Source organism: Myotis daubentonii, chromosome 3 (genome assembly GCF_963259705.1).
Source record: "Myotis daubentonii chromosome 3, mMyoDau2.1, whole genome shotgun sequence".
NCBI lineage: Eukaryota > Metazoa > Chordata > Mammalia > Chiroptera > Vespertilionidae > Myotis > Myotis daubentonii.
In genome coordinates this window covers 165,590,413-165,617,622 of record NC_081842.1, presented here as the reverse complement: position 1 = coordinate 165,617,622, position 27,210 = coordinate 165,590,413, and the positions used below count along the sequence as shown (strand labels likewise).

Sequence of the window (27,210 nt, the reverse complement as noted above, 5' to 3'; positions counted from 1 at the left end):
ATTCTTGAATTCAAGGCACCTTACTGTTTTGCATGTGTGTCTTCTTAGTGAAGACCCATAAAGATAAACCATAATCAAGATCCATAAAGATAAAAGAAAATGAAAATGCCAGCCTATTGGAGATGGGAATGCTTATTGAAAAACAGTGAGAGGTGGGAGAAAGTCCTCATAGTAAAATGGGATCAGATTTTAGAAAGCCTTGGAAACCAGCATAGGAAATCTGGACCTGAAATTATCGGCAAGTATATTTTTGTCTCGAAAGCAGTGAAAGAAACATGATTAAAAGGTCATTTTTTAAATTCATCTCAGTGTGGTACGAGATATTTATTCATTTGAAGAAGTGTATGTAGCTCCATAGTGAGGCAGGCACTGCATTACCTGCTAGTGTGCTTTCAAAGAGCTAAGCATTGTTTCTTCATGTGTGGGCTGCATATTACATGCTCCAGAGTACCCTGGAATGTTTGTTAAAACGAAGATTCTGGGGCCCTATTCTAAATCTACTGAACCAAATCTCTGCCACGGAGTGGGAACTCACATTTTAACAAGCGCCCCAGGTAATTTGTGCTCCATAAAGACAAAGAACGAGTGGGCTGAACGGAAGCAAAAGACACTGAAGTCAGAGCATCCAGCGAGGCTGCTAGTGCAGTAATCCAGTTGATTACAACACAAAGACTACAATGGTTACCATGGGGATTCAGAAGCAGGGGGAAACCTGAGAACTACTTCAAAGGAGACGGAACATCATAAGGAGGTGAAAGACTGGACTTAGGAAATGGAAGAGAGCAAAGAGTCCAAGCACTGTCATCCCGGACTTCTGAGACGCTGCCAGGGACCAGAGCACTCATTAGGCCCATAGCTATCAGGGATATTGTTGGCAGCGAGAGGAGAACAAAACCAAGGGCTCTGCATGAAGGTGAAGGTGCTTAAACATATAAGCAAAGGAAAAAGAAAAGATAACTAACAAGGGAAAAAATAACCTGTTCTACACAACTGAGGGAGCTGTCAATTAGAATAAAGTTATTGGGCAAGAAGCCAGCAGAGACGCTCCTCTCACCTTAAGGTGCTTAACAAAATGAAGTGGGAACAGGGGAGGCAGACAGATGGCCCAGGATGGAAGCTCAAGCAGAGAGTCAGAACAAAAATAGAGGGGAGAGGAGTTGGAAGTTATAACCAAGAAAATTTTGGATCCTGGGAGAAAAGAGAAAGAAAGAGAGATCGTAAAGTTAGGGACTTTCAAAATAAGAAAATTGTCATTTGCTGGCAGTTTTGAATAGGAAAGAAAACAGAAGGTAGGTGGGGCATGTAAGCATCACTTACATGGTTCTAATCATCTTTTAAGCTTTATAATATTGCCAACTGTTAGACATAGAGACCTAGATAGATAAAGAGGTGAAAAGGAAGTTAGTTGCCTTTGCAACCTTCTTTTTTCCCCAATATGAAATGTAAAATAGTCTATGCCTTGACTATATGCTTTCAACAGTTTACTGGGATATTTGAGTACCCCTCTATCTTTTAAATAAATGCAGCATTGAATGTGAGATGCTTATTCTGCCATTACTTTTAAATCTAATATTTATAAGCACATTTAATTTCTGTACATAAGGAGTACTCACACCAAACAATAGTGGCATGCTAAATTAAAGAAATCAAACCTTGAAACTTATATGTTAATGGGTTATTTATTTTCAAAATCTTAAGTTAACAACAATTGGCAATAAAGCCCCTTAAAATTCCTTTTGTTCAGGACCCATTGTGTTGATCTTGAAGCTCCATTTGTTCTTCTAAAATGATTGAAGCCAAGATCTCCACCTAGTGGATTTAAAGGATTTTACAGAAATCCTTAAGTGTGTGTGTGGGTTTTTTGTTTTTTTTTCTCTTAGAGAATTAACAGGTTTTAAAGACTTCTACTTAAGACCTACCATAATTGTCAACAGAGCAGTCACCAATAGCTGAAATATACCAATATGCATATCAGCTCGACTACAGTTAACAAGCAAAGCTCAGTTTTTATTTTCATACCACAATTAGGAAAGCAGATCAGGCGCAAATATGAATATATAATCATCTCTGTAGAAAGCAATATTGTAATACCGCTAATTGAGATGTGTATAGTAATTTCCATAAAATAAACATCAAGTGTAAATCTGCTCAAGTACTTTTTTCATCTTTAATCTTTCATTTGCTTAAAGCTTTTTTTTTTTTTTTTTAATTCTCTTTCTTTTCCAGGACTAGGCTATACTTTTCCTTCCCATTTTCCCATTCCTTAGAGGAGAAAACTCAATTAATTGTGTCAAACACATCCGGTGGCTCCATCTTTGATTTTTGCGTTCTATTCAAGCATGTACTGTTATTTCACTGATAACAGAGTTACTGAGGATTTTTTTTTTTCCCTCCAAAATAATGCATTTGAAATGCATGCAAAGGCTGGGGATGTTTGCGTGTCCTTTTGAAGAAAGCTAAGGTAGAACATGATTATTATTTGAGTTATTTTGTTCACTTTGTTCTGCCTCTAAAGGTGATGTATGGCATATTCTGCAGATGGTGGATCAGGGTATGTTTTAGAGCAGAGTTTTCAGCTTCATTTATTCTTCTAGGAATTAGAGGCACCTCATTTTCTGCCTCAAAACTAAATGTCTTTTAACTGTGGTAAGAGGGGACGTGCTTCATGTATCTCCACTGTCACCGCGCCTTCTCTGGGCGCACTGTTATCTTTATCTGGATGAATTTTCTGAGCCTGTCTCAAACCGTGCATGTTACTATTTATTTGAAGATCTATTTCACTAGAAGGTAGTCTATTTTTGGTTTCATGGGAACTCATGATATTCAAATCCTCAGCTGTAATTGTCGTCTCAACAGAACTTGAACCATGTAATACAAGAGTTTGACTTTTTCCATTTTCCCAAATTTGCTACTTTTCTTTTGTGGTGCTTTTTAAGGTATTCTGTCTGGTCTGAATTAACAAACTAGAATTTGACTTGCTTTTATCATGCATTTCTCCCTCCTCTTTCCCTACTATTTTTATCTCTGGCGCTTCGGTTCCATCATCTCTGGGCAATGCATGTGTGCGGTCAGTGTCTTTTTTGCTACTATTGGGTAGATGCCAAATGCCTTGAGTTCTAAGAGATGGGCCAACATCTTTGGGAAGTTCTAGTCTATTTTGGTACCAAACTGAATTTGTCTTCATAAATGTTAGGTTGTCCTTGGATTGTGTTTGGGGAATGAGAGCAGAATCATACGTTTCTGTTTTAGGCAGTATTTTTTCTATATCAGTTCCCTCATCCATAACACAACTCTCCATCATCTGATGTGATATTTGGGGTTTTGTCAGTAACGTTTGTTCTTCGTTTCCAAGTTGTTCATTACTTGATTGTTGCACCGCATGTTGTAACATTTGATTTTGATCGACAGCCTGTTCTGTGTAGGTGTCAGTCTTGTGCACACCGACAAGTTGTGTTTGATGCCCTGAGGACAAAGAAACCGGATTTAGCTCCCTGGTCATAGATGTGTCCTGCTCTGTGTGCTCTGTGGGCTCTGCTGCCTCTGGCTTGGCAGCCCCCCTGGGATGGCCAGATGCTGAAAGATCACTTCCTGTATTTTCCGGAGAAGCTGGTAAATAACTAGAAGCTACCAACGTGAGGTGAGTGGCACCCTCCATTTGCTCAGTTGAGAATGGAGAGTGTGGGTGCCTATGGCCAGCTGCCTGGGGTGTGAGCCCAGCCCCTACTACAGGGTTTCCATCGGGAATGAGGCCAGGAGGCTGACAGTGGCCTTCCGCGGAGCCCTGGGGGACCACGGATGAGCTGGTAGCGTTGAGAAGAGGGGCCTCTTTGGTGAGTTTATTGTAACAGGGGGTCTGATTCGGGGCCTGCTGGAGAGGCAGCCTCTTTGAAGTGACTGCAACGTAATCTTTACTCTCTGGCTGGTGGGGGGAATCTGCAGAGGACAGGAGGTTTATTTTGGCTCCTCTCTCAGAAGCTTTGGATAGTGTATTAGCAGGTAGCAGTACTTGTTTGCATTTCTTTGGAAGTTCCGGCAAGGACTTTTCTGGATGGACTCTGACTTTTCTGAAAGGGTGTAAATTTAATTTGATCCTTAAGTTTTGCTTTTTAATTTTCCCTCTGGGGTCAGATGGACCGCGCCTCTTTTTTTCCGGAATCTGTCCATCAGTAAACCATCGTCCTCCTTCCGTGCTCTCTCGGGGACTGCTGGATTCTTTGAGATTCAAGTTGGTCAAGTGCTTACTTTGAATTTTCTGCTGTTTCGAATGGGTTGATGCTTCGGTTGATATCACCAACCTATTTTTTTCAACTAAACCAGGATCATGGGAGCTAACATGCTTAGGGGAATATGTTTTCTTGATGTTTGTCGATAACCCTGTTAACTTCATGTTATCTTCACTCATGAGGAATTTCTCTATGGCTCTATAAATTTGGATTTGCTCTTTCTCAGACTTTGAATGTTCTCGATGATTTGGCTTCCTTTCTTTTGCATAATCATTAAATTGGTCATAGGGCACATATTTACAAATAAGAGCATTGTTTGGCTGAAAATACTTAGGCCTGCTCCGTTTTAACAGTTCACAAGGATCGTCGTATTTTGACCTATGTTTGTGTAAGATCTTTTGTACAGAGTGTCCCTCAGGCTCACAAGGCTGGGATGATGAGCCTGTAATAAAATGCCGCTGCCTGTGAGGTTTTAAGCCATTGTTTCCTTTTCCTATTGGAGGCTGCCATGACTCATTTGTTAAATGCTTTTCAAGACTTTCTCTTGCCAAGGCTGAAGCGGATGTTGCATATCTTCTACTAAATATGTCACTGCTGATATCTGCGGAACAATAAATGCAGGAATTTAACACTGAGCAGAGTTTTATGACCCAACCAAACAGATGCTTAGAAACCTTATCTAAGGTGTAAAAATTATTCCTCTGATTATGGCAATTCTTGAATATGTTCTAATTTTAACCAAACCCACAAAGGACATATGGCAATTTGGTGTGTTTGCAATGGCATTCTCTATGGTCACATTTTAATCAGTTGGGATGCTGACTTAAAAGCTATGGAATTAGAAATAAAAATGTTCAGAGTTGTACATATTTTAATTAGTTAAGTTAGTTTTAAATACGAATAATACTTACATCTTAAATCTTTTTCTAATAGCTGTAGTATTTTTTTCTGCATTCATTTCTCAGTTGGAACAAAATATTAGAAAGAATATAATACAATATTGAGTAATGTTGAAGTTTTAAGTTTTAACAACAAAAGAAAAATACTTGTGATGCTCTTGGATCAATCAAAAACTGCTTAATATCCCAACACTTAATGCAGTATTCTGCTACGTGAATAATAATGTTAGAATATGGCCTGATCTGTGTTACAAAAATCTCTGTCTGGTACTTGTACATGGTGCAGGTTAATGACACATGTTAAATAATATTAATGACAAAAACATTACTAAGAGTCAGGCACTGTGCTAAATATTGGACATTCATTATCTCATTTAATAATCAAGGGAATCTTAATCCATTGGACAAATCCTATTAACCTATCACTTCTACAAATGAAGAAAGAAGAAAAGCTTGGAGGGGTTGGATGTTTTCTGCCAGTCACATGTCACCTTAATGATATGGGCACCACTGGACCCAGGTCTGTCTGATACTAAACCCTATCCTCTTAACCACAGTGCATATGAAGTTTAAAACTGCATCTTATCAGTATACTTTTTCAATTTTGTGAAATTGTTGGTTTTATACAGAGGAAGAAAGAAGTATTTCTGTTCACTGATAGAAAGGAGGAGGTGAACTACGCCTCAGACTAGCATCTAATATTATCGAAGGTCTGCCTTCAGCTTCCCAGGTGACCTTGGAGAAGCCACTTACTGTCTGGATATCAGAAGATGAGACTAGATGGGAACTTTATGTGGATATAACTTTATGCGGCGTAAAATTTATGTGGGTATAAAATTATTCCAGAGAAAGAGTTTGAGGCTTTATCACATTCTAACAAGAGTTCTATGACTCAGAGATAAATATGAAGAACTCTGACTAGATCCTCTCTGAAGTCTCCTGTACCCCTGAAACATTATAATTCTCTGCTTCCAGATTAGAAGGCACCATCAGAGTGGTGTTGCCTCTTCCTGATGTCTGCTCTGGGGCGGGGATGGCCTTGGTTGTTTTCTCCTCACATACCTGTCCTCTCCAGTTTTCGTACAAGGCCTGGCATGTAACAAGATTTCAAATCTTTCTTAAAAGTAATCATATTGGTCTGGCCGACCATTGTTCTCTGTGTGAAACAGGGGACGGGGTGTTAAATGATTAAGAGGCCATATTCCCTTTGAGGTATGATTTTCCCACAGAGAAGTTAAGGCCTTGGGCAAAGCTAAAATGAAACATATGGCTAAGGTATGATTCTATCAAAAGGCTAAGAGCTTATTTTCTTTATAAAATAAACCAATCTGATCTGATTTTTATGGCAGATGTTTCTTTCCTCAGCCATTCCTCTTTTGAGTCAAATCATCGGTCCCCAGAAACTAGTAAAAACTAGAATCTGGGAATGCAATGGAATAAATTCACACCCTGCCTTATGCTGCACGTGAAATAACATCCAGTTTTATTTCTTTTCACATTGTTCCCAAATACATCCTTAGGCCCAGGTCCCCATGGCAGGAATTTCTTGGTGCACCGAGTACCTTGTCATTCAGATTCTGAGAGAAAGCTCTGCTTGTTGTAAACCAATTCAGATAAATGACAGGAGCCTCTTTACAGAGCAGCTGTCAAAGTTTTCACTGCTGAGCCTGAAAGCATCGCCTTACTATTCAGGAAGAAAAAGGAAGACATTTAATTCATTGCTTCCACCTAAATATTGACATCGCCCATGTACAGTGGGGAGATGTCATGGCCAGATTCGCTTGGCTCCCAACATGGGACAATGAATTAAGTCCTGACTTTCCCTGGACCGGGAAGTTATCATCGCTGACAGCTCAGCAAGCAAAGTATGTGTCTTGACATCATTCCTGAAATGAATCACTAGCATGAGAAGGCCCATTCTTCTAACATGTCATGCTCTGGGAAGGTTGCTTACTGCAGAATTGGCATTAGAGCTCGAAGGATGTTGGAATGGAAGCCAGTATTCAGCCTCCCATAAATCTTAACAGCACTATTGCTATTTAAAAGGGTTCTTTTATTTTTTTTCACATTGTTAGGTGTTGGATCACGAAGTTCTCTTTACAACAGGCACAGGAAGTACTCCCAGCTGCTGTGAGGGTGGGGAGTTTTCTCACCCCAAACGCACATGCACACACACATGCATGCACAAACGCATACACATGCATGCATGCATGCAAGCAACACACATACATGCCCAAACACATATACATGCATGCATGTAAGCAACACACATGCACGCACAAATGCATACACATGTATGCATGCAAACAACACACATACATGCACAAACACATACATGTACACACACATGCACAGACACACAGGTTTTTTAGAAAAGGAATAGACCTGTGCTACGTTGATTTTTATTCTCCTGTGGAGGAAATTCCAAGAGGCTACTGCTTCAGAGGAATTTAAATGGAGTGGGATTTTCTCAAACCAGACAACTCACCTATTGTTCTTGTTACGTACTGTGGGAGCATCTGAGCTTGGACTTCCCCAGGCTCGAGGTCCCTTAGATTTTCAGCTCTCTCTGGACAATGTCTTGGAAGTAAGCCTGCTTCATTAACAACTGCCGTGTTCCCAGGAGGCGCTGAGCATCCTGACTGCAGCAATCTGCCACCGAGGCCAAGGAAAGTGCTGCCGGCCTCCTGATCCTTCCCTTTCAGGTTTCTAAATGGTTCATCAAGGGCCGTGGACTCAGAGGTCAGTGATGCTTGATGGCTGCTTCCCTGTAAAGGTGGCATTTCCCTTCTGGACCCCACAATGGACATGACCTTTATCTCCTTTTCCTGAGTTAAGTGGCAGTTACAGTATCCCTTAGCGTGGTAATTTCTTGCCTCATGAGCACACAGGGATTCGCCACAGGTTCTGCAACAAAGCTTTTCTGATGTGTGTTCATTTGCTCTGCCTTGTTGGAGTTTCCAGTTAAATACAACTAAGCCTAGGCAAGTGAGACCAACAGCCCCTGCGACAAATAGAGAGGCCATTAAAACATAACATCAGAGGAAGAAACATAGAAGTCACCAGATGTGAAATCCACAGATATCAAGGTTGATGGCCTAAAGGGCATCTGAGTGGATGGGAGATCTATCACCATGTGGAAACATGTCAGTTCAGACAAAGGTGATATTATCGAGATGTTCTGTTTTCTCATTTGGATCTTTACTTTGTGTCTATTTAAAATGATAAAAAAAAAAAAAACACCAAAAAAAATCACAATACTATCTGGAATGCCTTTGGTAGAAAAAAAAAGGCTTTTTAAAAAATATATATTTGTATTGATTTCAGAGAGGAAGGGAGAGGGAGAGAGAGATAGAAACATTAATGATGAGAGAGGATCATTGATCGGCTGCCTCCTGCACAGCCCACACTGGGGATCGAGCCCGCAACCCAGGCATGTGCCCTGACCGGGAATTGAACCATGACCTCCTGGTTCATAGGTCGACATTCAACCACTGAGCCATGCCGGCTGGGCAAAAAAATAAAAAGGCTTTTTACATGGACTAAAATTCACTTGATTTAAATAATTCCTGCATTAGACTTCTTTTCCTGCCTGTGGAAACCAGTTTAATTCCAAATTTCCTATTTCTCAATCCCATAGCCAATCTCTAAAGTAGTCCATATTAAGGATATACCCTGAAATGATCATATACCATGATCTCCTCCTCAAAAAGAAAATTTATTCTACATGGTATTGTTGTATTTTGAGCATCCCTAAAGATTCACCCCTAGCTCAGAATACCTTCATTGGCTTCCAACTACAAAAGACCAAACTCCTTGACATTCAAGACTTGGTGCAACAGGCTATGGCCTCCCTTCCTAACCTTGTGTCTCATTATTTTTCACATTCAAACACTATTTCTCAAACTCTTCAATTTATTAGTCTTAAAATGTGCTTCTAAGCCTTTGTGTACGCTCTTGATGATGCTTGTGATACCTTCTCCTACCTCTGTTTATTTGAATTTTAGTTACCCTTTAAAATCTAAATCAATACCTCCAAATGTATTGATATGTTTTCTTTTTATAATCTTGCAAAAATCCCTCCCTTCTATGAACTTCCACAACAAAATGATTAACATCTAAGTTAGAAAGCCTGGAACTGTCATTTCTTATCCTATGTAGGTATAGCTTCTCCTCTGAATAACATTTTAAAGTTGATGTTTTTCATACTCAAGTGTGGAGTATAACCTGTTTCTTCCTTGCTGTTTCCGATCTGAGCAAATGGCATCATCAACCACCTACATGCTCAAACCAAAGGCTATGACTTATACCTCATGTCCCTCTATTTCACAGTGATTTCCTTGAATCTTAGCATCTAAGACAGTAAAAATTATTCTGCTCACTTTTTTCCTGTCCACTGTCTGTCTTTCCTTGATAGAATTAAGCACTATGAGAAAATGAACATTTTATTTTATTCAACATTGTATCTCCAGTGTTCATAACTCTGGCACAGTTGAGGTACTCCGGAAATGTTTATTGAATATTCTTAAATAAACAGAGGAATTCTGTTTATGAATTCTGATAATGATGAGTGGTCTAATCTTACAAATCCCCAAAATGGTGATCAGGAGGACGTGGTGTCAGTATTGATTTAGGAGCAACATATCTAAAGCTAGCTCTGACTATAACTTGCTGTGTGACCTTGGGAAAGTCAATTTCCCCAGAGGATTCCGTTTTCTGTAAATGACATTTCCAGATGCATGGATGATAGAGATGTGAATGAGATGATAGCACTCTAGGCTCATTGCATCATGCCTGGTTCTCTCCATGGCAGATAACTTTAATGGAAACATGTTGATATTTTTTTAACGTGAAAGAAAAAGGAAGGTGTCAGACATGGTTGTTTCCTTTTTTCTCTGTTTAAGATAAAGATTAGCCAAAAAGAATGGCAATTTCTGGTAAAATCCTCCAAACTTTGTGTAGTTTACTAGATCTTGAGGTCTTATACGTACATTTTAATTTGTTTGGCAATACAGTCTCAGAGAGTGCTAGAACATATTGAAATAATTTAATTTCTATTAAAGACACAACATTTTTGGAAAGTAGCAGCAAAAGTTAGATCAGAATATTTTTATTGCCAGTTCCTGGAGTTTGATTTATTCCAAAGGAGGGCTTCGGTTTTCAGATGTTAAAAATGTATGAAAATAATATAATTTCCGATACACTGTCTCTCTCACATGGAGTAAGAAAACTCAGGATTCAAAGCTTTGTTCTGACACTTCCCTTGGGCAAGTTTTCTAACCTCTCTGAGCCTTATTTTCCTCCTCTGCCAAATGGGGATAATTAATACCACCCAGAGATTAAATGAATAATATACGTGGCATGTTTCAGTGTTTTCATATAGTAAAGTTCAATGAATAGTCTCTGTGGTTTATGCTTATGATTGCTGCTGCTGTTATTTAAGTTTTGTATTATCCTATATGTCCTACAACAGTCAGCTGTTAGGTAAAACAAATTCCAAAAAACAAATCATAAAGAGAATATGACTGATGCAGGTATGAAACCAAACAACAAAAGAAAATACCTAAATTGTCTTAAATATGTACATCAGACATTGAAATGGAATAGCCATAATCTGATTATAGGGTAAAGTTTCCCCTCTAATTGTGTCTGATTGGCGAAGGAAGCACTGTTGATGTTAGTGCTGCATCATTGGACAGGTATGGTTATTTTCTGTTTGTGCAGAGAGCAAGAGCAGCCAATGAAGCTTGCAGGAGGACTGAACATGATATTAAGAAGATGGTTGAGTTTTCATTGCCATGGGCATTGTTGCTATTTTTAAAAAGTGTTCTGACAATCTTTCTGAGTTGGAAAAATGAAACAAAATAAAAAGTTAATGATAAGTTCTCACTAAAGTATTAAAACTACCCTACAGCTTCATGAAAGCTTTCTCTGTTTACCCATCAGGAGACAGAAGTGTCCAGATGTCAGAGTTTGGTGCCAAATAACCACCTATTGCTTTTAAATTAACTGATCTTATTATTTATATTTTTATTAATTATGATGATTTATCTATAACTGAGGAAGAAAATTGAATCAGAGGCCAAATTAGTGTTCTAAGTCTTTTTTGCCACAATCTAGAGGTATAGATAAGTGACCACACTTTTACTTCAGAAGGACTAGAATCTTAATGGAATAAACTGATATCAAAAGTCAGAGTTTTGTAAAATAAGAGTGTCTTTTCAATACAGTATCTTTAACAATTACTCAATGGAAATTATGTTATTATAATTTCACACTATAACACAACATGCATGTAGTTATATTTATAATTTATCCGAACTTATTCATGCATATTAAGCTGCCTATCGTTTTGACAAAATCTTTGGAATCCTTAGAATTTGTATCTTTCTCTGCACTAATGCAGAGTTGTTAACTTTTAGCAAAATCCTCTCTGAAAATAGATACTTAAAAGATATTTAAAATTGCCCTTGTTATAATATTTCCAACATGATGTCTTACAAAACATAATTCAGTGAAATCTTCTGTGACAAAAAGGGTTTATGGTCAATAAGTTTGAGCAATGCTCTGCATTATATCTTCCTGTTAGATTCCTGATGCTCGTTAGCAGAGGAAAGGCCATGGGAAATGCTGCAGAAAAGAAGCCCATTGCACTTTGCTTAATCCAGTGTTGCCCAAACCTATTTAAACCCCACAACATATGTGCTTATATGTGCATCTGTGTTTTTTTTTATTGCAATATCTATTAATTATCTTCTAGCACTAGTATTTTAAGAAGCACATTTAAGGAAAAACTATCCACTGCCCTATTGTTTCTCTTTTATAGTAAATTATTTCTTAGCACACGTAATTACTGACATGGCTGCATAGTTTTTAAAACAATTTATCTTTCTTAGAGGATTTAAATTGACTTCTGAGTGAGTTTGATTGCTGCTAGTGGTACTTCCTTTGTCTAGACCTGGTGCTGGTCTCCATCTCTCCTGATTGTAAGTATAACTTAGAAGTTAAAAACCTGATGTTCAATTAATTTGCTGGAAATCAGCTATAGAATGATTATCTAAAGTTCATATTCAAAATACATTATACCAGTCCTGGATGCAGGTCCCTGGTATTCCAGATTTGCAGAGCCCACCTCCTCTCCTCCCAACACACACACACACACACACACACACACACACACACACACACACACACACACGTCTCCTCACCATGGTTACCAGAGGTGCAGAGGGTTTTACCATGCACTGCAAGCACAGGGGTAAAACACACAGTGAGGTAGATAACTCCAGAAATTTCACACAGATTTGGTCTTCCGCTAATGACACCAAGAATCACTGTATATCCTTCATTCAGTGAGATGTAATGACAGCTGATGCATGATTTAAGTTTTTTTTTTAATTACCATAAAAATTTAAAGTGTTGAATATTTTCCTCTCCATCAGTCTGGGAAGGTATGGGCCAAGTTTTAGAAAGAGACAAACAGAAATCTTGTATTTCAAAACCACAAACAGGAGAAATCCAAGGTACTGAGAGAGCAAATGACTTGCCCAAAGCCACACAGCACGTAAGAGCACAGCCAGGAGTCAAACCTGGGCCGTCCAACTGCAGAGCTCATGTGCTTCGTCACTGTGCTGTATGACCACTGGAGAGCAGGGTGCAATGACTGTCTTAATAGCATCTCCTCATGCACTAGGTAAAGCCCACTGAATCTTACCACAACACAGAGGGGCACACATATGTGAGTGCCTTGAAGAAAGAAACTATGTCTCATAATTTTATTAATTCCTCTTTCCCAGCATCTTAATGAATACACCAGTCCCCTTTGGCATATGGACAACTGACAAACTATAGATACTATTCCCTCATTACAAACAAGAATACTGAAGTCTACATAGCAAGGTAACTTACTCAGGATCACAGTGCTAGTTATACCGGGTCTAGAGCTCTTGAATTCTGGTGCAAGGTTGTTTCCTCTATGTTAGACAGCTTCTCTGCAACAGGACATTCTTGTAACCTGTGCCAGATCAGCTAACATCCTCCTCCATCTGTGGATACACTCTCCCTTCCACAAGCCCTGCTTTTCCTGATTGCCTGGGTGAGGAGGCATCACTTAGTGCACGTTAAGAATATGGACAAGAGGAGGGAGGAGAGCAAGGCATACTTCCTGGCCTACCTGCAAAGACAAGGACCGTCAGCAGGGCCACATCCTGCCCCGGGAGGAGGGGACTCCTGTCCTTTAGAACCAGAGTGAGGTTGGAAGCCCTGGCATCACAGTTGGTGTCCGACAGCCTCAGCACACTCTTTGCACCGGCCACGGCCGCGGGAGATGGCTGGCAACTGAGGTCCTTGGCATTCCTGAGCTTGCGAGCCGAAGACTTCATGTAGCTTCTTAAAAACCGGGCCAGGGGGTAGAGATCACAAGTGCAGCTCCACTGGTTCTTGTCCAGGCTCAGAAGGATTAAGTGCTTCAGTGGGGTAAACACATCCGGCATCTGGGCCAACCGGTTTCGGGAAAGGTCCACTTCCTGCAGCTGGGTCAGGGGCCGGAAGGCATCGCTCCCAATGTAGGAAATGAAATTGTTAGATAAATCCAGATGCCTGAGACTGCGCAGATTTGTGCCTCCAAAAGCACCGTCTGTCAGATTAGTGAGCTGATTCCCGTCCAGCTGGAGCCGGGTCAGGTCCCGGGTGTTTCGGAACCAGGCCCCACGCAGGGTGCGGAGGGCGTTGTTGCTCAGCGCCAGCACCTGCAGGCTGCGGAGCCTGCTGAAGGCGTGATCGGGCAGCGCAGCGCTGGATATCTGGTTGTGCTCCAGCAACAGCGTCCGCAGCTTGGCGAGGCCTTGCAGGGCGTCCTCCTGGACCGCCTGGATGCCGTTCCTGCTCAAGGAGAGCAGGGCCAGGTTGAACAAGAGGGACAGATTGGCGCTCTCTATAGAGGAGAGGGACCCATCGGTGCTGATCAAAACTCTGGTGGTCACAGGGGCTGCTGTGGGGGAAGAAAAGCACAGGCTAGAGAGGCAAGATACACCCAAGCGGGCGGGGAGGACAGTGGAGAGCGAGGATAATCAACACCCTGTGTGCAATCTTATCACCTGGGTCAGCACAACACACAACATGGAAACGATGCTCTGCTTTCTCAGTTGAAGGGGAAGCCGGGCTCCTTATCAGAATGATGGATTTTTATATTCTTTGTTACGGTGACATGTTTATTTGAGAAGCATAAACCCATCTGTTGCTTTACATGTCAAAGTGAATTCATTGTGTGGGATTATCATCGTGGATGGTTTTTGAAGGTGGCTTTTCAGGCTTCCTCCCTGTGAGCACTGCTCCAGCCCGCTGGCCCAGTACTGGTTCACCCAAGAGCCGAGGCCATGTCTGAGCTTGCTGGCCAGTTTTCCCCTGGTAATGTATATTTATGCTGTGAAGTCAGTCTGTTTTCTCTCAAACACAAAGGTATGCTTTGGGGGGTTGGGGCGGGGAGTGAGAAGGAACCCTGGTGTCTGCTTTTTTAGCTCCAGGCTAAACGTTGGCAACTTGGTAAAGGATCTATATTCTCTCCAGACAAACCCGAGGATCTGTCAGTGGGGTTCTCATTATAGTCTGGGCCATCTTGGCCTCCTGTCTAATATCTGTTCCCTCCAATAAAGTCCGTCATGTGATGACAGGTGGTACTCAGGGCTTCCAACTGTTAAATCCCTTCACCATAATCACCTCTGAGCCATCACTGCTCTGTCATTAGAAATCAAAGCGTTTTAACTCAATAAAGATATATTATAATCAGGAGTTATTGTAACACATCTTTATCATGCTAAAATTGTTTTGACTGCAAATGACACTGTCATAAGGATGGAAGGGTCCATTGTCCCTGGGAGGTCTACAGGTGATATTAGAACAATCAACCATGAGGGAAGCAAGTCACAATTCCCTGATGAAACTCAGACTGTGTTCCTGAAACAAAGAGATTAAAAAATGTAAAAGACAAAGGATTTTCACAGTGCCTTCTTTGTAAGAATGTCTCCCATCTTTGCAGCAGAAACAACCTTAAGTTATGGGTTTTTTAAAGCATGTATTACTGATTATTTGAATTCTAATTAATTCTGGACAGTTTGGCATTTGTTTCATCCTTGTTTTTGATATGGTTTGAAGGAGTTTAGTTTCTATGGATCCCCAGTCCTCTAGGAATCTGTGCACTCTGAGGGAACAGACTATTGCTTCTGTCAATTAATTCTTGACTAGCTGGATGCTCCACGCACAAGTTATCCATTTACTTCTCTGTTTATGAAATTTAACTTCACAGTTTTGGCATTCTGTAAATGAGAAGGATGATACAGAGGTGCAACAATGTAAATGAGCACTATTTGTTTCTTATAGACATCAGCTATCTCTGGTAATATATATATATATATATATATATATATATATATATATATATATTTTTTTTTTTTTTAACATATATATATATATATATATATATATATATATATATATATATGTAGTGAAGTCAGGAAATCCAATTGAGAGGTTGGGAGTTTAGTGTTTAAATGTATTCAGTGCTGATTTGAAACAGTGTCCAACCAACTAGCCTTGAAACTGTCTCTCTCTCCTGTCAGGAATGGCAATAACAGCTACCTCTTAATTCCCATTTTAGAAATGAAAGAAATCATTTTCTTCCACTCAATCTTAACTCAGATTTATTCCTGAAAATTTTTCATTGGTGGAATTTATAACTTGTTTATCTCTTCTTGGATATCAGGATGTAAATCACATTCGCCTCAAATTTGTTAATAAGGTGTCTTATTAAATTGTTGACTTAAGCAAGCAATATGTAATGAATACAGGCAGCACATCTTGTTAGCATTTCTACAGCTCATTTACCACCAATAAAAAAGGACCAGACTTTCAAAATTAGATGCACTTTGATAATAATCTATTTTGCTGGTACATCACTTAATCTTACTAATGCTGAACAATTGCACTTCAGGTTTCTGATTCATTGATATTTCTTCCAGCTAGTGGTGGAGTTCAAATCTGTACAAAGTGTGGACAAAAATATAATTAAAGTGATCTATTTTTTTTTTCTTTTAGAAAGAAAAGTGTAGCTATATGAAATGGTGGTATTCTCTTGTAATAGCCAAATATCTCAATTACCTCTGGAAGCCTTTAGTTTGGTTGAAACCACCGGGAATAGGAAAATAAAATAATGTTATCAGTCTTTAGTCACTGTGAATGGCTTCTCTTTAAAAGTTTACCTCTTTAGGCTGAGCCCAGAAAGCAGTTAGTACATTGAAAAGCATGGCAATGAATTTGCCAGGTACACGGAACACTGCTTTGTAGTCATTGGTGTTATTACCTACTATATAGGTTAGCTGGTGACAGAGGGTTACGTCTTTGGTGCACACCGAACATGATGCAGGGCAAGCCGCCACCAACCGCAGCATGATGGCAAAGAGTATGAGCCATCCACCTGAAAGCAAAAAATAATGCACATCATAATGTTGGCATGTATTATCCATCATTTCAATATATTTAGCTTATGAAGCATTTTTTTTTAATTTTTTGAAGCATCTATTTTGTTTTTTTCCTTTCAAAGAGCATCTTGGGTTCTCACAAGATGTCAAATAAGTGGCTAGAATCCCTAATGTATATAGAATTTAAACCAAACTATTAAAGCCTTTGACCGTAAGTTCAGACAGCTCACCTCCAGGACACACTCATTAGTACTTGACCAGCCGACTTCCTCAGGCCCAGCACACCATCATTCAGGGACTTAGCATTTGCCATTCTCTCCACATGGATTGACCAGTGTCTTCACCTTCACCATGTCCACCATATTCAGAGCCCCCAAGCTAATTCTGGCTACTCTCTGTCTTGCTTTATTTATTCCGTAGAGCTTATCACCAGTGACTTAACACATATTTTTATATTTATTTGTTTATTGTTTATATCCCCTCATAGAATGCCTACCCCATAAGTGCAGGGATTTATTGTATTCCACTGCTCTATCTCTAGTGCCTTGATCAGTTCCTGTTCTACAGAAGTTTTCCAATAAATACTTATTGAATTAATGATAAAAATGAATGATTTTGTGTTTTATTTATATTTTATTTCAAACTATGTTATCCTATGGGTAGAGGGTTTTTATTACACTTTGCTTCAAGTTTTTTTAATCAATCAGTGACAATGTTTTAGGTGAATGGCCTTTTTTGAAACATCAAATTACAATGGTGTTAATATTTCATTAGAGGATTAAAAGGGCATCAAAATAATGGTGAGATTTAACATTTACTAAACACTTAGAGCACTTCATTTATCTGTTACAATATTTTGTGATGTAGGTATATATTACTTCCAACTGACTTTCTTCTAGAATCTACCTGTGTTTGTTCACTCTACTGCCTTCAGGTAGCTATCTTTTGTATTTTGTCCAGAGTTTATACTTGTATGGGGCAAGGTTGATTCAATATACAGTGGGGCCTTGACTTACGAGTTTAATTTGTTCTATGATGGAGCTCGTAACTCAAATTACTCACATGTCAAATCAAAAAGTGAACGAGTGAGACAGGTGATGCTGGGCTGATGTTGTGGTGTTTACCATGACATTCGCTGCGCCAACTACCGGTGGGGTATCTGAAGCTGGCTTGTAACCCAAATTTTAGCTCACAACTCAAAGCAAAAAATTGGCCGAGAGACGGCTCATATCTCGAAAAACTCGTTAGTCGGGACACTCGTAAGTCAGGGCCCCACTGTATATACTACTTGTCCATTCAGATTCTGCATACATTTGAAGCAGAGTGAGTATGGTTTGCTAGTAGATTAGAGGCAAGAGTATAGCAGAGAGAATTCAGAGATTATCCTATGGTTTGGGGCCTCTGAAAGTGAAAGGATGGAATTGCCAATTGCCATTCACTCTGAAAGTGAAAGGATGGAATTGCCATTTGCTATGAATACTAGAAATTGCATGTATAAGTTTAGAGTTGAAGCGAGAATACTGGACTAGATGTAAAGATTTGGGAGTTGTTTTATAAAGCCATGAGACTGAATTAAATCTTCAACTAACTCTAAATAGAGGGAGGAAAAAAGACCTCCAAATTGAGTCCTGGTACAAGCCAAAATTTAAAGATAGAGGGAAGTGAAACCAAAAGAGAAGACTGAGAAATGGCAAGTGAGAGAGGAGAAGCATGATAAGAAAGTAATGATCTCAAATTCAAATGAAGATATTTCAGGGGCAAATTAATGATTATTTGTATTTACTGCTGTTTCAAGTAAGATGGGCATTGAGACCTAACCATTACATTTAGTGATAAAGAAGTAGGTCTTTGTGTCTTTGACAAGAGCAGTTTCAGCAGAGTATAATAGAAGAAAGCTTGATTGGGGTAGAGGGCAAATCGAAGGAGGCGAATAGGAAACTGTAAATTTAGGCAAGACTTTAGAGCAAATTTGATAAACAGAAAAGTGGAGTAATAGCTTGAGGAAGAAGTGGAGTCAAGAGTTTTATCATATTGTTGTTTATTTGTTTTTAACTGGGGCAAATTTATAGTATGACTCTGTGTTGATGGGATTAAATAATAGAAAGGGAACATCAATGATGCCAAAAAAATAAAAGGGAGAATTATTGTTAGAGCAATGTCCTTTAGTAGAGATAAGAACTAGTACACAGTGAAGGAATTGGATAGAAGTAGGCAAAGTGCATCTATCGAAATAGAAGTGAAAGTAGATTATGTGGGTTTAGACATAGGTGGTAGTCAATGTAGGAGTGGGAACTAGAGGTTTGAGGAAAGAGGGGAAGGTACAAAATAGCCATGTGGAGTGTGAGAAAGTAAGCTAGAAATTTGTAGAAGGCTCTCTAGGCTGTACTGAGGGCCCACTTGTAGTTAGAGGGTCATGATTTTGAAGTAAGACCAATTAAGATGTATTTAATTAACATGGAGAGTTTTCCAGTAGTGTACAAAATAAATGATAAGGCAAGGGAGTTGAGGCTGTGTGGAAGAGACTGATTATGATTGTCAATGAAATCTAAGCAAAGTAAGGGAGAAAATGAGGTGAGTGAGTGGTGACAGTGACAAGAGAGCAAAATGAACAACAACAACAACAAAAAAAAACAGGAAATATAGATTAGACAATAGATAGCTAGATGAAACAATATTAGCAGAAACATGGTTTTTAAGTTTGAATAACATATACATGGGGGGAGTTATTGTACTCTTCTTTCTTACTTTAGGGCATATTTTAAAATGGCCATAATAAAAAGTTGGGTTTTTTTTTTAACTGATAAGATGGTTTGTGTGGTCAAAGATTTTTGGCACCGTGATTCCAGAAGAAGTGAATTAGAAAGAAAGGACTTGGAGTCTAAAGAGTGATCTGAGGGAGCTTGAGAGGACAGAGTACAAGGAGGGCCATCCATCATTGTTAGTAATAGGGCCTAGGGGTATTACCAAGGGAGCTAAGGGACTAAGGGAAGGTGGAGGATCAGATCATTGCAAAAGAAGAGACCAAGGAGCCCACAGGTCAGGCCATTGTAATAATTATCTACTTGGATAATGAAACACTAAGAGCATGATAGTGAGCAGTGACATTAAAACCTTCAAAGAATGAGGGAGCGTGACTCAACAGAATAACTGAAAAAGCTGGTAGTTTTTAGAGGAGAAAGCATTTGAAAATGAGGAAGACAAAGACCCACATTTGCCCCATCGCAGCACCCACCAACCTAGAGGTACAAGGAATATGCAAGAGAAAACAGCTTCCACTTGGGAGGGCTGTGGAGAAGCAGTATCCTCGGGGGAGAGTTAGATATTAAGGGAGAAATTGTTCTCCTAAAAATCTAAATTAGTTGGTTATTGCACCTGAATGTTAAATTGGGCTATCTACCTCCCGGCAGTGAAAGTTTCATAAAAGGAGAAATGATAGGTTATGTAGTCCTTAGGATCGGACAAAGGAGGTATATAATTTCTTCAGAAGAGACCAACATTTTCAAAAATTCCAAGAATTTTTTTCATAGATTCTTAATCACTTTTCTAATCCTAGCAACTAGAACAAAACACGAAATGTAATCAGATTATGATAAATGTTTGTTTAACCAAACTCATCAGACATGGAGGTTCATAGTGGACAATGTCTTTAATGGCACTTTTTGAAGGTACAAAGTTTATCTTAAACCCATAAAATAGGACATGGTCGTGAGTTTTCTATTGATCTTAGCTTTGAATCTGAGATGGTATTTTCAAAAGTGAAGCTAATTATAAAATTAGCTTTAGCAATTCTTTTCCTATAGAGACTTGGACAGTAGAAGGCACAGAAATAGTTAATAGTTTTTAGGATTCACTTTATTCTTTCCTTTTGAAGAGGAAAACCTGCCATTTAAAAACATGCAAAGCTAATTAAAGCTTTTCCGCTATTTTTTTATCTGAATGTAGTTGCAAATTCTGACTTAAAACTCTTATCAGGAGACTCAACATCCCTCCCTGAACAGCAAAGGAACATTCAATTAACACTTCAATACAAGTGTATTTTAAATAAAAATATACATTTTTGTTTATCTCATTCTTTACAAATGCAAATACCCTATTTTAAAATCCAAGCAGTGTTGCCTTTCTTTTATTCTTTGGGGAGACAAGTCCTTTCTTTATTTTACAGGGAAGACCTGAATTTTCTGAAGTTGTTACCAAGTTAGAAGAGTGCCTCTGCAACATTGAGGTAAGAAATTTAGCTTCTGAAATGTGTTCATTAAAAAAGTCCTGACTGTCCAAGGATGTTGGGGAATGTAGGTAAATGGTGCTCATGGAAAGAGGGTGTGAGGGTCCATAACTTTGTTCTATTTCACCTTGTTAATTAGGCTCCCAGGGTGGAGCAGAACTGACTGCATCTAGGGAGACAAAGGCAAATCCAGGGTCAATTGGGGGCCCTTTCAATAACAATCAGGCAGGCAAATGGCATACCCAGGTTAAAAATATTGATATGTAGAAATTTGAAAATAATAACAAATATGTTAGAACTTAACTATTTAAACTAATTTTTTATATACATGTTCCTACATATAGTGACACTTAAGCTAAAATATTAAGCCATTGTTCATTTATGTTCAATGAGAAAAGGAAAAATTATCACTATAATTAGTGCATACATTAATTGGGAGGCATTGCTTTTATGCTACACATATATTGCACAAAGTGAAATATGTTGGTAATCAGGTTAATGGAATTTTCTTCCCTTAATATCAAGGAGCTGCTTGCTTTAATTTTCTCTATAATTGCCTCAATTTTCTATACACCTGGTAAGGAGATAGCATTTGAAAATAGGCAAGGAAGTAAAACATGAGCACTAATTCAAAAATAATATATTCCCAAATGCAAATGAGAGTTATAGAATAGGAGAATGAGCATCACACATACAGGCCTGCATATATACGCACATATGGAGAGAAGGGGCATGAAGTGGGGGGAAACAGCATCAACCTGAGATTGCACAACTAAATTTCAAAGTGGAACTAGTCAAAGAATATTTTCTTCCCCTCCACCACCCAAAAAATCTCAACATAGTCACTGGAATCTAGTCTAGTGGAAAAGGCTTTCTAGTCTACAATTGCTGCCTGCTGTGATCTGCAATGATGACTCTGGCTCATGACTCTTAACTGGTTCCTTCAAAGAGGTAGCCTTTTACGTAGTAGAAGGAAACTTCAGTCTTTGGGCATAAAACGTCCTTTCCCTTCTCCTCTGTCCTGAAACATACAATGTGGGGAGAAGTCATATATTTCGTGGGGCTGCAGATGCCCCGCCAACGAAAGCATCAGCCAGAGGCCTTGGGTGTGGAGAGATGCCTTGATTTCCAAGTACTCTCTCTCTTTGAACCTTTATGTCTGAAATATGATTGCTTCAAGCCTGGGAATATATCCAAGTAGATCATAGGGTAGATTCCAGAAACAGGAACAATACTAAGATCTGCTAAATTAGCTTGTCTTGTTATATTGACCAAGCCTCTTAGCACAAATCTCCTCTAGTGGAGAAGATGAATAATTATGGACAATATGCAAGAGAATTTGCTGGACTGGGTTACACTAATTAACGGACCATAATCAGCTTTAAGGGGCTTGACTTATGGAAGTTTCATAGGGCTCTATCCTTTCTGCTCTTCAACATTTTAGTCAGTGGTTTAGACCAGTGGTCGGCAAACTCATTAGTCAACAGAGCCAAATATCAACAGTACAACGATTGAAATTTCTTTTGAGAGCCAAATTTTTTAAACTTAAACTATATAGGTAGGTACATTGTTATTAACTTAATTAGGGTACTCCTAAGGCTCAGGAAGAGCCACACTCAAGGGGCCAAAGAGCCGCATGTGGCTCGCGAGCTGCAGTTTGCTGACCACGGGTAGACCAAGGGCAAGAAGGCACTGCTCATCAGATCTTCATTTAAAATAAAGTTAAGAGAGACTTCTCTGTTCTGAGATGGCCAAAGGAAATAATACCCAGTTATGTCCTTTTAAAAGGATAATTAAAACTGGGACAAAAACTTTAGAAAAGAGAGATCAAAGTGGTGAACAGATTGAAAATCATGTATTTGAGAACCAATTAAAGGAAGCTGGGATGCTTGTCCCAGAGAAGAAAAAATTAGGATGAGCCCAACAGCTGTCTTTAAGTATCTGAAGAACTATCATATGGCTAAGGGATTGGCCTTGTTTTCTTTGGGCCAACATATGGATATCAAGTGCAAAAGCAGATTTGGTTTATTTTGAGACAGAGCTTTCTAATGGTTAGAGCTCTCCTGAGATAAATAAAGAAATCTGGAGGCAGTGAGTTCCTCATCACTGGAGGTCCCCGCCAGCCTACCAAGCTGGCTTAAAAATGATACACAGAAGAAATTTGATCATTGAAGAGTTTGAAGGTTTGTTTCAACACCAACATGACATGACTCTCAGAGCTTTACTTAGAAATGTCACGGCTACTATGAAGAGCCTAGAATTTACATATGTTATTTTTTTTAAACCAAAGTCTACCGTCTACATGTCTTTATGAAATTATAATGTCAATAGCACTAATGTTCTGAGCAGGGTTAGGTAGAATGAAAAAACAGCAAGGCAGCAAGGTTGTAAAAAACTCAAGAAAACTACTCTTCTATTTTTCCTCTTATCTTTCTCATTTTCTTTCCTCATACTTTTCTGTTTTCTAGTTATGCTTAACTATTTGTAACTATTTTTAAAAAGTCTTTCACAACTCTGTTTAGTCCTCATACTTACCAGACATTATTCTTCATTTTATAAAATGGACACATTCTTGGAAAAGTGTAAATTCATTTTATGCAAAGGGAATAATTTTATGTAAAAGTAATTTTAAGCTACAATTTAAAGGACTCTGCCCTGAATTTTATCACCATTGTAAAAAATGTAGAAAATCTTTTAACCATTAAATAATAACCTTTTAAATATCTATTTCATGAATCTGATTTGAGCCTACTCTGTTTTCTGAAAAATGAGCATACATTTAATGGGCCAGCTCTCAATATAGAACTAGGTCACAAAAGTAAAGTAAGCTAGCCAGATGTTGCCATCAGAGGTTAAAAGGAAAAGCCAAAAGCAAGCTGAGAGGAATAAAAATTAAAATAGGAGAAATCCTAGAATAGAAGGTTAAAATAAAGCCATATTCTCTCCTATGCCTTTAAGCCTGTTGGATTTATTAAGTAATTAAAACTGCTCCTCCTTCACTCAGCTGATGTCTCCTGCATCGAGTAACAGCAGCGGGTCTCTCTCTCCTTCCTCTTCTTCTGATTGTCTGGTGAGCAAAGGAGGACCTGGCCGGAGCCATGTGGCAGCTTTAAGGAGTCGTTTTGAATTGGAATATGCTCTAAACGCAAGGTCTTATGCCGCCTGGTCCCAAAGGTAAGGGGTCATCTAAGCAACAGTCTGAGAGGCAAGTCAGATTCCAGAATCTCATCAGGTTAGTCACCCAATTTGATTAGTGTCACGGGGGATTTACCACCCTTGTGGCAAACTTTGAAAGAGGAATTTTTGAGCCCATTTCTTTAATAATATTATGAGATATATATATATATATATATATATATATATATATATATATATATATATATAGTCTATTAGTTTAGGTTCTCTGAGTTTCAAGTAATAGCAATTAACTCTAGCTTAAGCAAGAATTGTCTAGCTACAGCAACAAAGGAAAATTACTGAAAATATTCTGGGGTTATCTTACAGAATCCAATGAAGAATTATTTATGCAGGAACTAAGAATTCTTTTTGCAGATCTGAACATGGAAAGGTCAGCATTCTAGAATTATCACATGGCCCAGCAACTCCACTCCTAGGTATATATATACCCATTAGAATTGAACACAAATACTTGTATTCAAATGTTTATAGCAGCACTATAGCCAAAAGATGGAAACAACACATAGATCCATCACCAGATGAATAAACAAAATGTGGTATCCATACAATAGAATATTATTCAGCCAAAACTCAAGGATATACAACCATAGCATTTATTTCTTGCTCATGTGTTCCTAGAGTTTGTGATTGGCCCTTTTTGGATATAAAGGCCACCTCTGGTCTAAGCAAATGTGGTTGAAGTGGAGGTTTGGTTGTCTTTCATGAATATAAATATGATGGCCAGGGATCCTTGTTCTGGATGGGAAACAGAAGAGGCAATCACTGTGAGCCCAACAGATACCCGAGAAAGTGTGCACTACAACGCAAGGAAAATCAGAAAAGACTGGCTTAAAATCTCCGTCCTTCCACATGAACTCCAGAGCATTTAAACATGATCTGTTACCTATGTGCACTCACACACACTGTCATCGGAGTACAAATATTTATCATTAAGGTGGAGAAAGATTAGCAAGGACCTGACACCATCTACAAACAGCTACTGTTGCCTCTTTAGCCGCAGTTGTTATATTCCCGGTCTAACAAAAGAGTTGTAGCTGCAGCTTTGAAGAGAATCATGAAGCCTTTAATCTAGGAATGTCATGAGATTAAGTATCAGCAAGTTTGATTGAAAACTGGGCATACTGAACACAAGGCTTTATTGGATTCCAGTCTCTCACATAATTTCATAAGGGGCTCACAGGCCAAGATTAGATTAGTTTCAGTCACAATATCGTCTTCTAGTTCCATCTGATCTTCTTATTCTTTGCTTGTGATTTTAAAATTAATCCTCTGAACAGTCAGATTTTGAGATGTCCAAAGCACAGTCAGCTGAGGTCTGTCTGCTTGAGGCGGAGGTTAAGAGGATGGGCAGTGGAATCAGACACATTGGAGGTTCAGGCTTAACCTTACCATTTACCAGCTCAGTGACCTTGGGCAAAGTTACCTACCAGCTCTCAGGATTGTTCTTGGGAGAGGCAGTACCATCACAGGAGTGATCGATGGAAAGATACCAGAAGACTAAAGCAAAGGATACAAGTTCCTATAATACAAGCAAGTCAAACAACTTACAGTTCGTAGACAACTATACAGCATGGAAGACACAGTAGCAATCCCAATTGGGTGAGTTTGTGCTGGAGGGAACACAGATTCTCTGACCTTCAAGAACCCAGAGAGGTCTACCACTCTTCATAAAACTGCTTGAATGGGGTGGGGAAAACCCATTTTTTAAGATGCAGCTTTTGATAGCCTCATAAGCTATTTTATACCCTCCTTCACGACTGTTATGGAACTCTAGTAAGTGTCTGTTTACTTGATTAAAATTTCTCTTAACAACCTGGTACACTCTAAGCATTTGCTGTGAGTGTGCATGGAAGATCAGTTTGCTAGTTGTACCTTCCCTATAGCAAGCTCAGTCTTTGGACTGCTTGCAATTAACTCCAGAATAGGTAAAGCATTTAGCTAAGGTGTAAAATTCACCAAGGTAAGAATATCTTTTATTCATAACTATATCCCTAGTACTTTGCAGTGTGATTGGCATAAAGCCAATATATAATAAATGTTTTATAAAAAATTGGATAAATTGTCTCTATAAATCATAATTATTATTAATTTGGGGCATAATCAGTAAACAAGCTTTAACTGTTTTCTCTATTTGTTTCATTTAAGTGGCTATCACTATTGAGCATCTGCTGCGTGCTGGGTACTATTTTAAACACTTTGAATAATCATCTAAGTGAGCCCTAGGGAGTACAGTATTCCAATTTTTATAGATGAGGAAGTTGAGGCTTAGAAAGAAAGGGTAAGCAACTTTCCTAAGGTTATGGAGGCAGAGTGGGAATTCTCACCCAGGACTCTCCTATGCTTTAAGAATTTCTCTGGTACAGGAAGTGGCACTTTGCAGATACTTGATATATTTTCCCAGTACTTATATCTGCTAGACTTCTTCCAGTTTCTTCTGGAATTGGGTCAGAGAAAGAATTCAGCTACTCCTCCCACGCCTGCCTTTTCAGCTTGTGTAGTATATGAAAGACAGAACAAGTGAGACAAGAGATCAATAGGTTCTTAAAGTCAAAGAGCCTGAGGATGCACGAACTGATGAACTAACTCCAGCAGAGCCAGGAGTTTAACAGCCTGGAAGACAGTGGCTCTCAGCTTCGGCTTTACATTAGAATCCCTGGGGAGCTTTTACAGGCACCAATGCCCACGACCAATTAAACCAGAATCCATGGGGGTGACACCCAGACACCAGAATCTTTTAAATTCCCCAGGTGATTCCAATATACATCCGAGTATGAGACACATGCGAGGAGAGAATGCTACACTGCTAGCCTGCCAGTCACTCTGTGGGAAGGGGATGCAACTGATAGAATAAATGGAAGAGGAAAGTGGGAGCCCAGGTGAATCAGCAGCTGGGACCAAAGGAGAACATTATGAAGGCTGATTACCCGGCGGTCTCTCTCCAAAGTCTTTGCAATGTACTAGTAACCTCTGATCTAAGAGGCATTCTAACTTTCATTAAAATCACACAAAGTGTAATTTTTAGCCTGGCATCATGCTTTAAAAAATGAGGACAAGATTTGGCCTGGAGTTCTCACTAATGTATGTTCCCAGTTTCGGGTCTCAGAGCCTTCAACACTTATCTTTAAAATGGTACATTTATGTGTAACAAGTTTGGTTATGAAGTTTGCAGCCTATAATTATATAATTCTTTATTTGAT

At 39.0% G+C, this 27,210-nt stretch overlaps 2 protein-coding genes across 2 annotated transcripts in view; one reads left to right on the top strand and one right to left on the bottom strand.

Annotated features, from left to right (window-relative positions):
* Positions 1–27,210, top strand: part of TNNI3K (TNNI3 interacting kinase) — a 310,118-nt gene that overhangs the window by 238,035 nt on the left and 44,873 nt on the right. The window contains exons 23-24 of the mRNA XM_059689176.1: positions 20,756–20,815; positions 23,820–23,989. Coding sequence (XP_059545159.1) covers positions 20,756–20,815; positions 23,820–23,989 — 230 coding nt within the window. The remainder of the gene's footprint in view (positions 1–20,755; positions 20,816–23,819; positions 23,990–27,210) is intronic.
* On the bottom strand, positions 1,802–16,563 carry LRRC53 (leucine rich repeat containing 53). The gene is given in 7 exon segments (XM_059686078.1): positions 1,802–2,524; positions 2,527–2,547; positions 2,550–2,631; positions 2,633–4,824; positions 7,611–8,126; positions 13,296–14,111; positions 16,476–16,563. Coding segments are annotated over 7 exon segments (3,783 nt in total). The 3' UTR covers positions 1,802–2,456.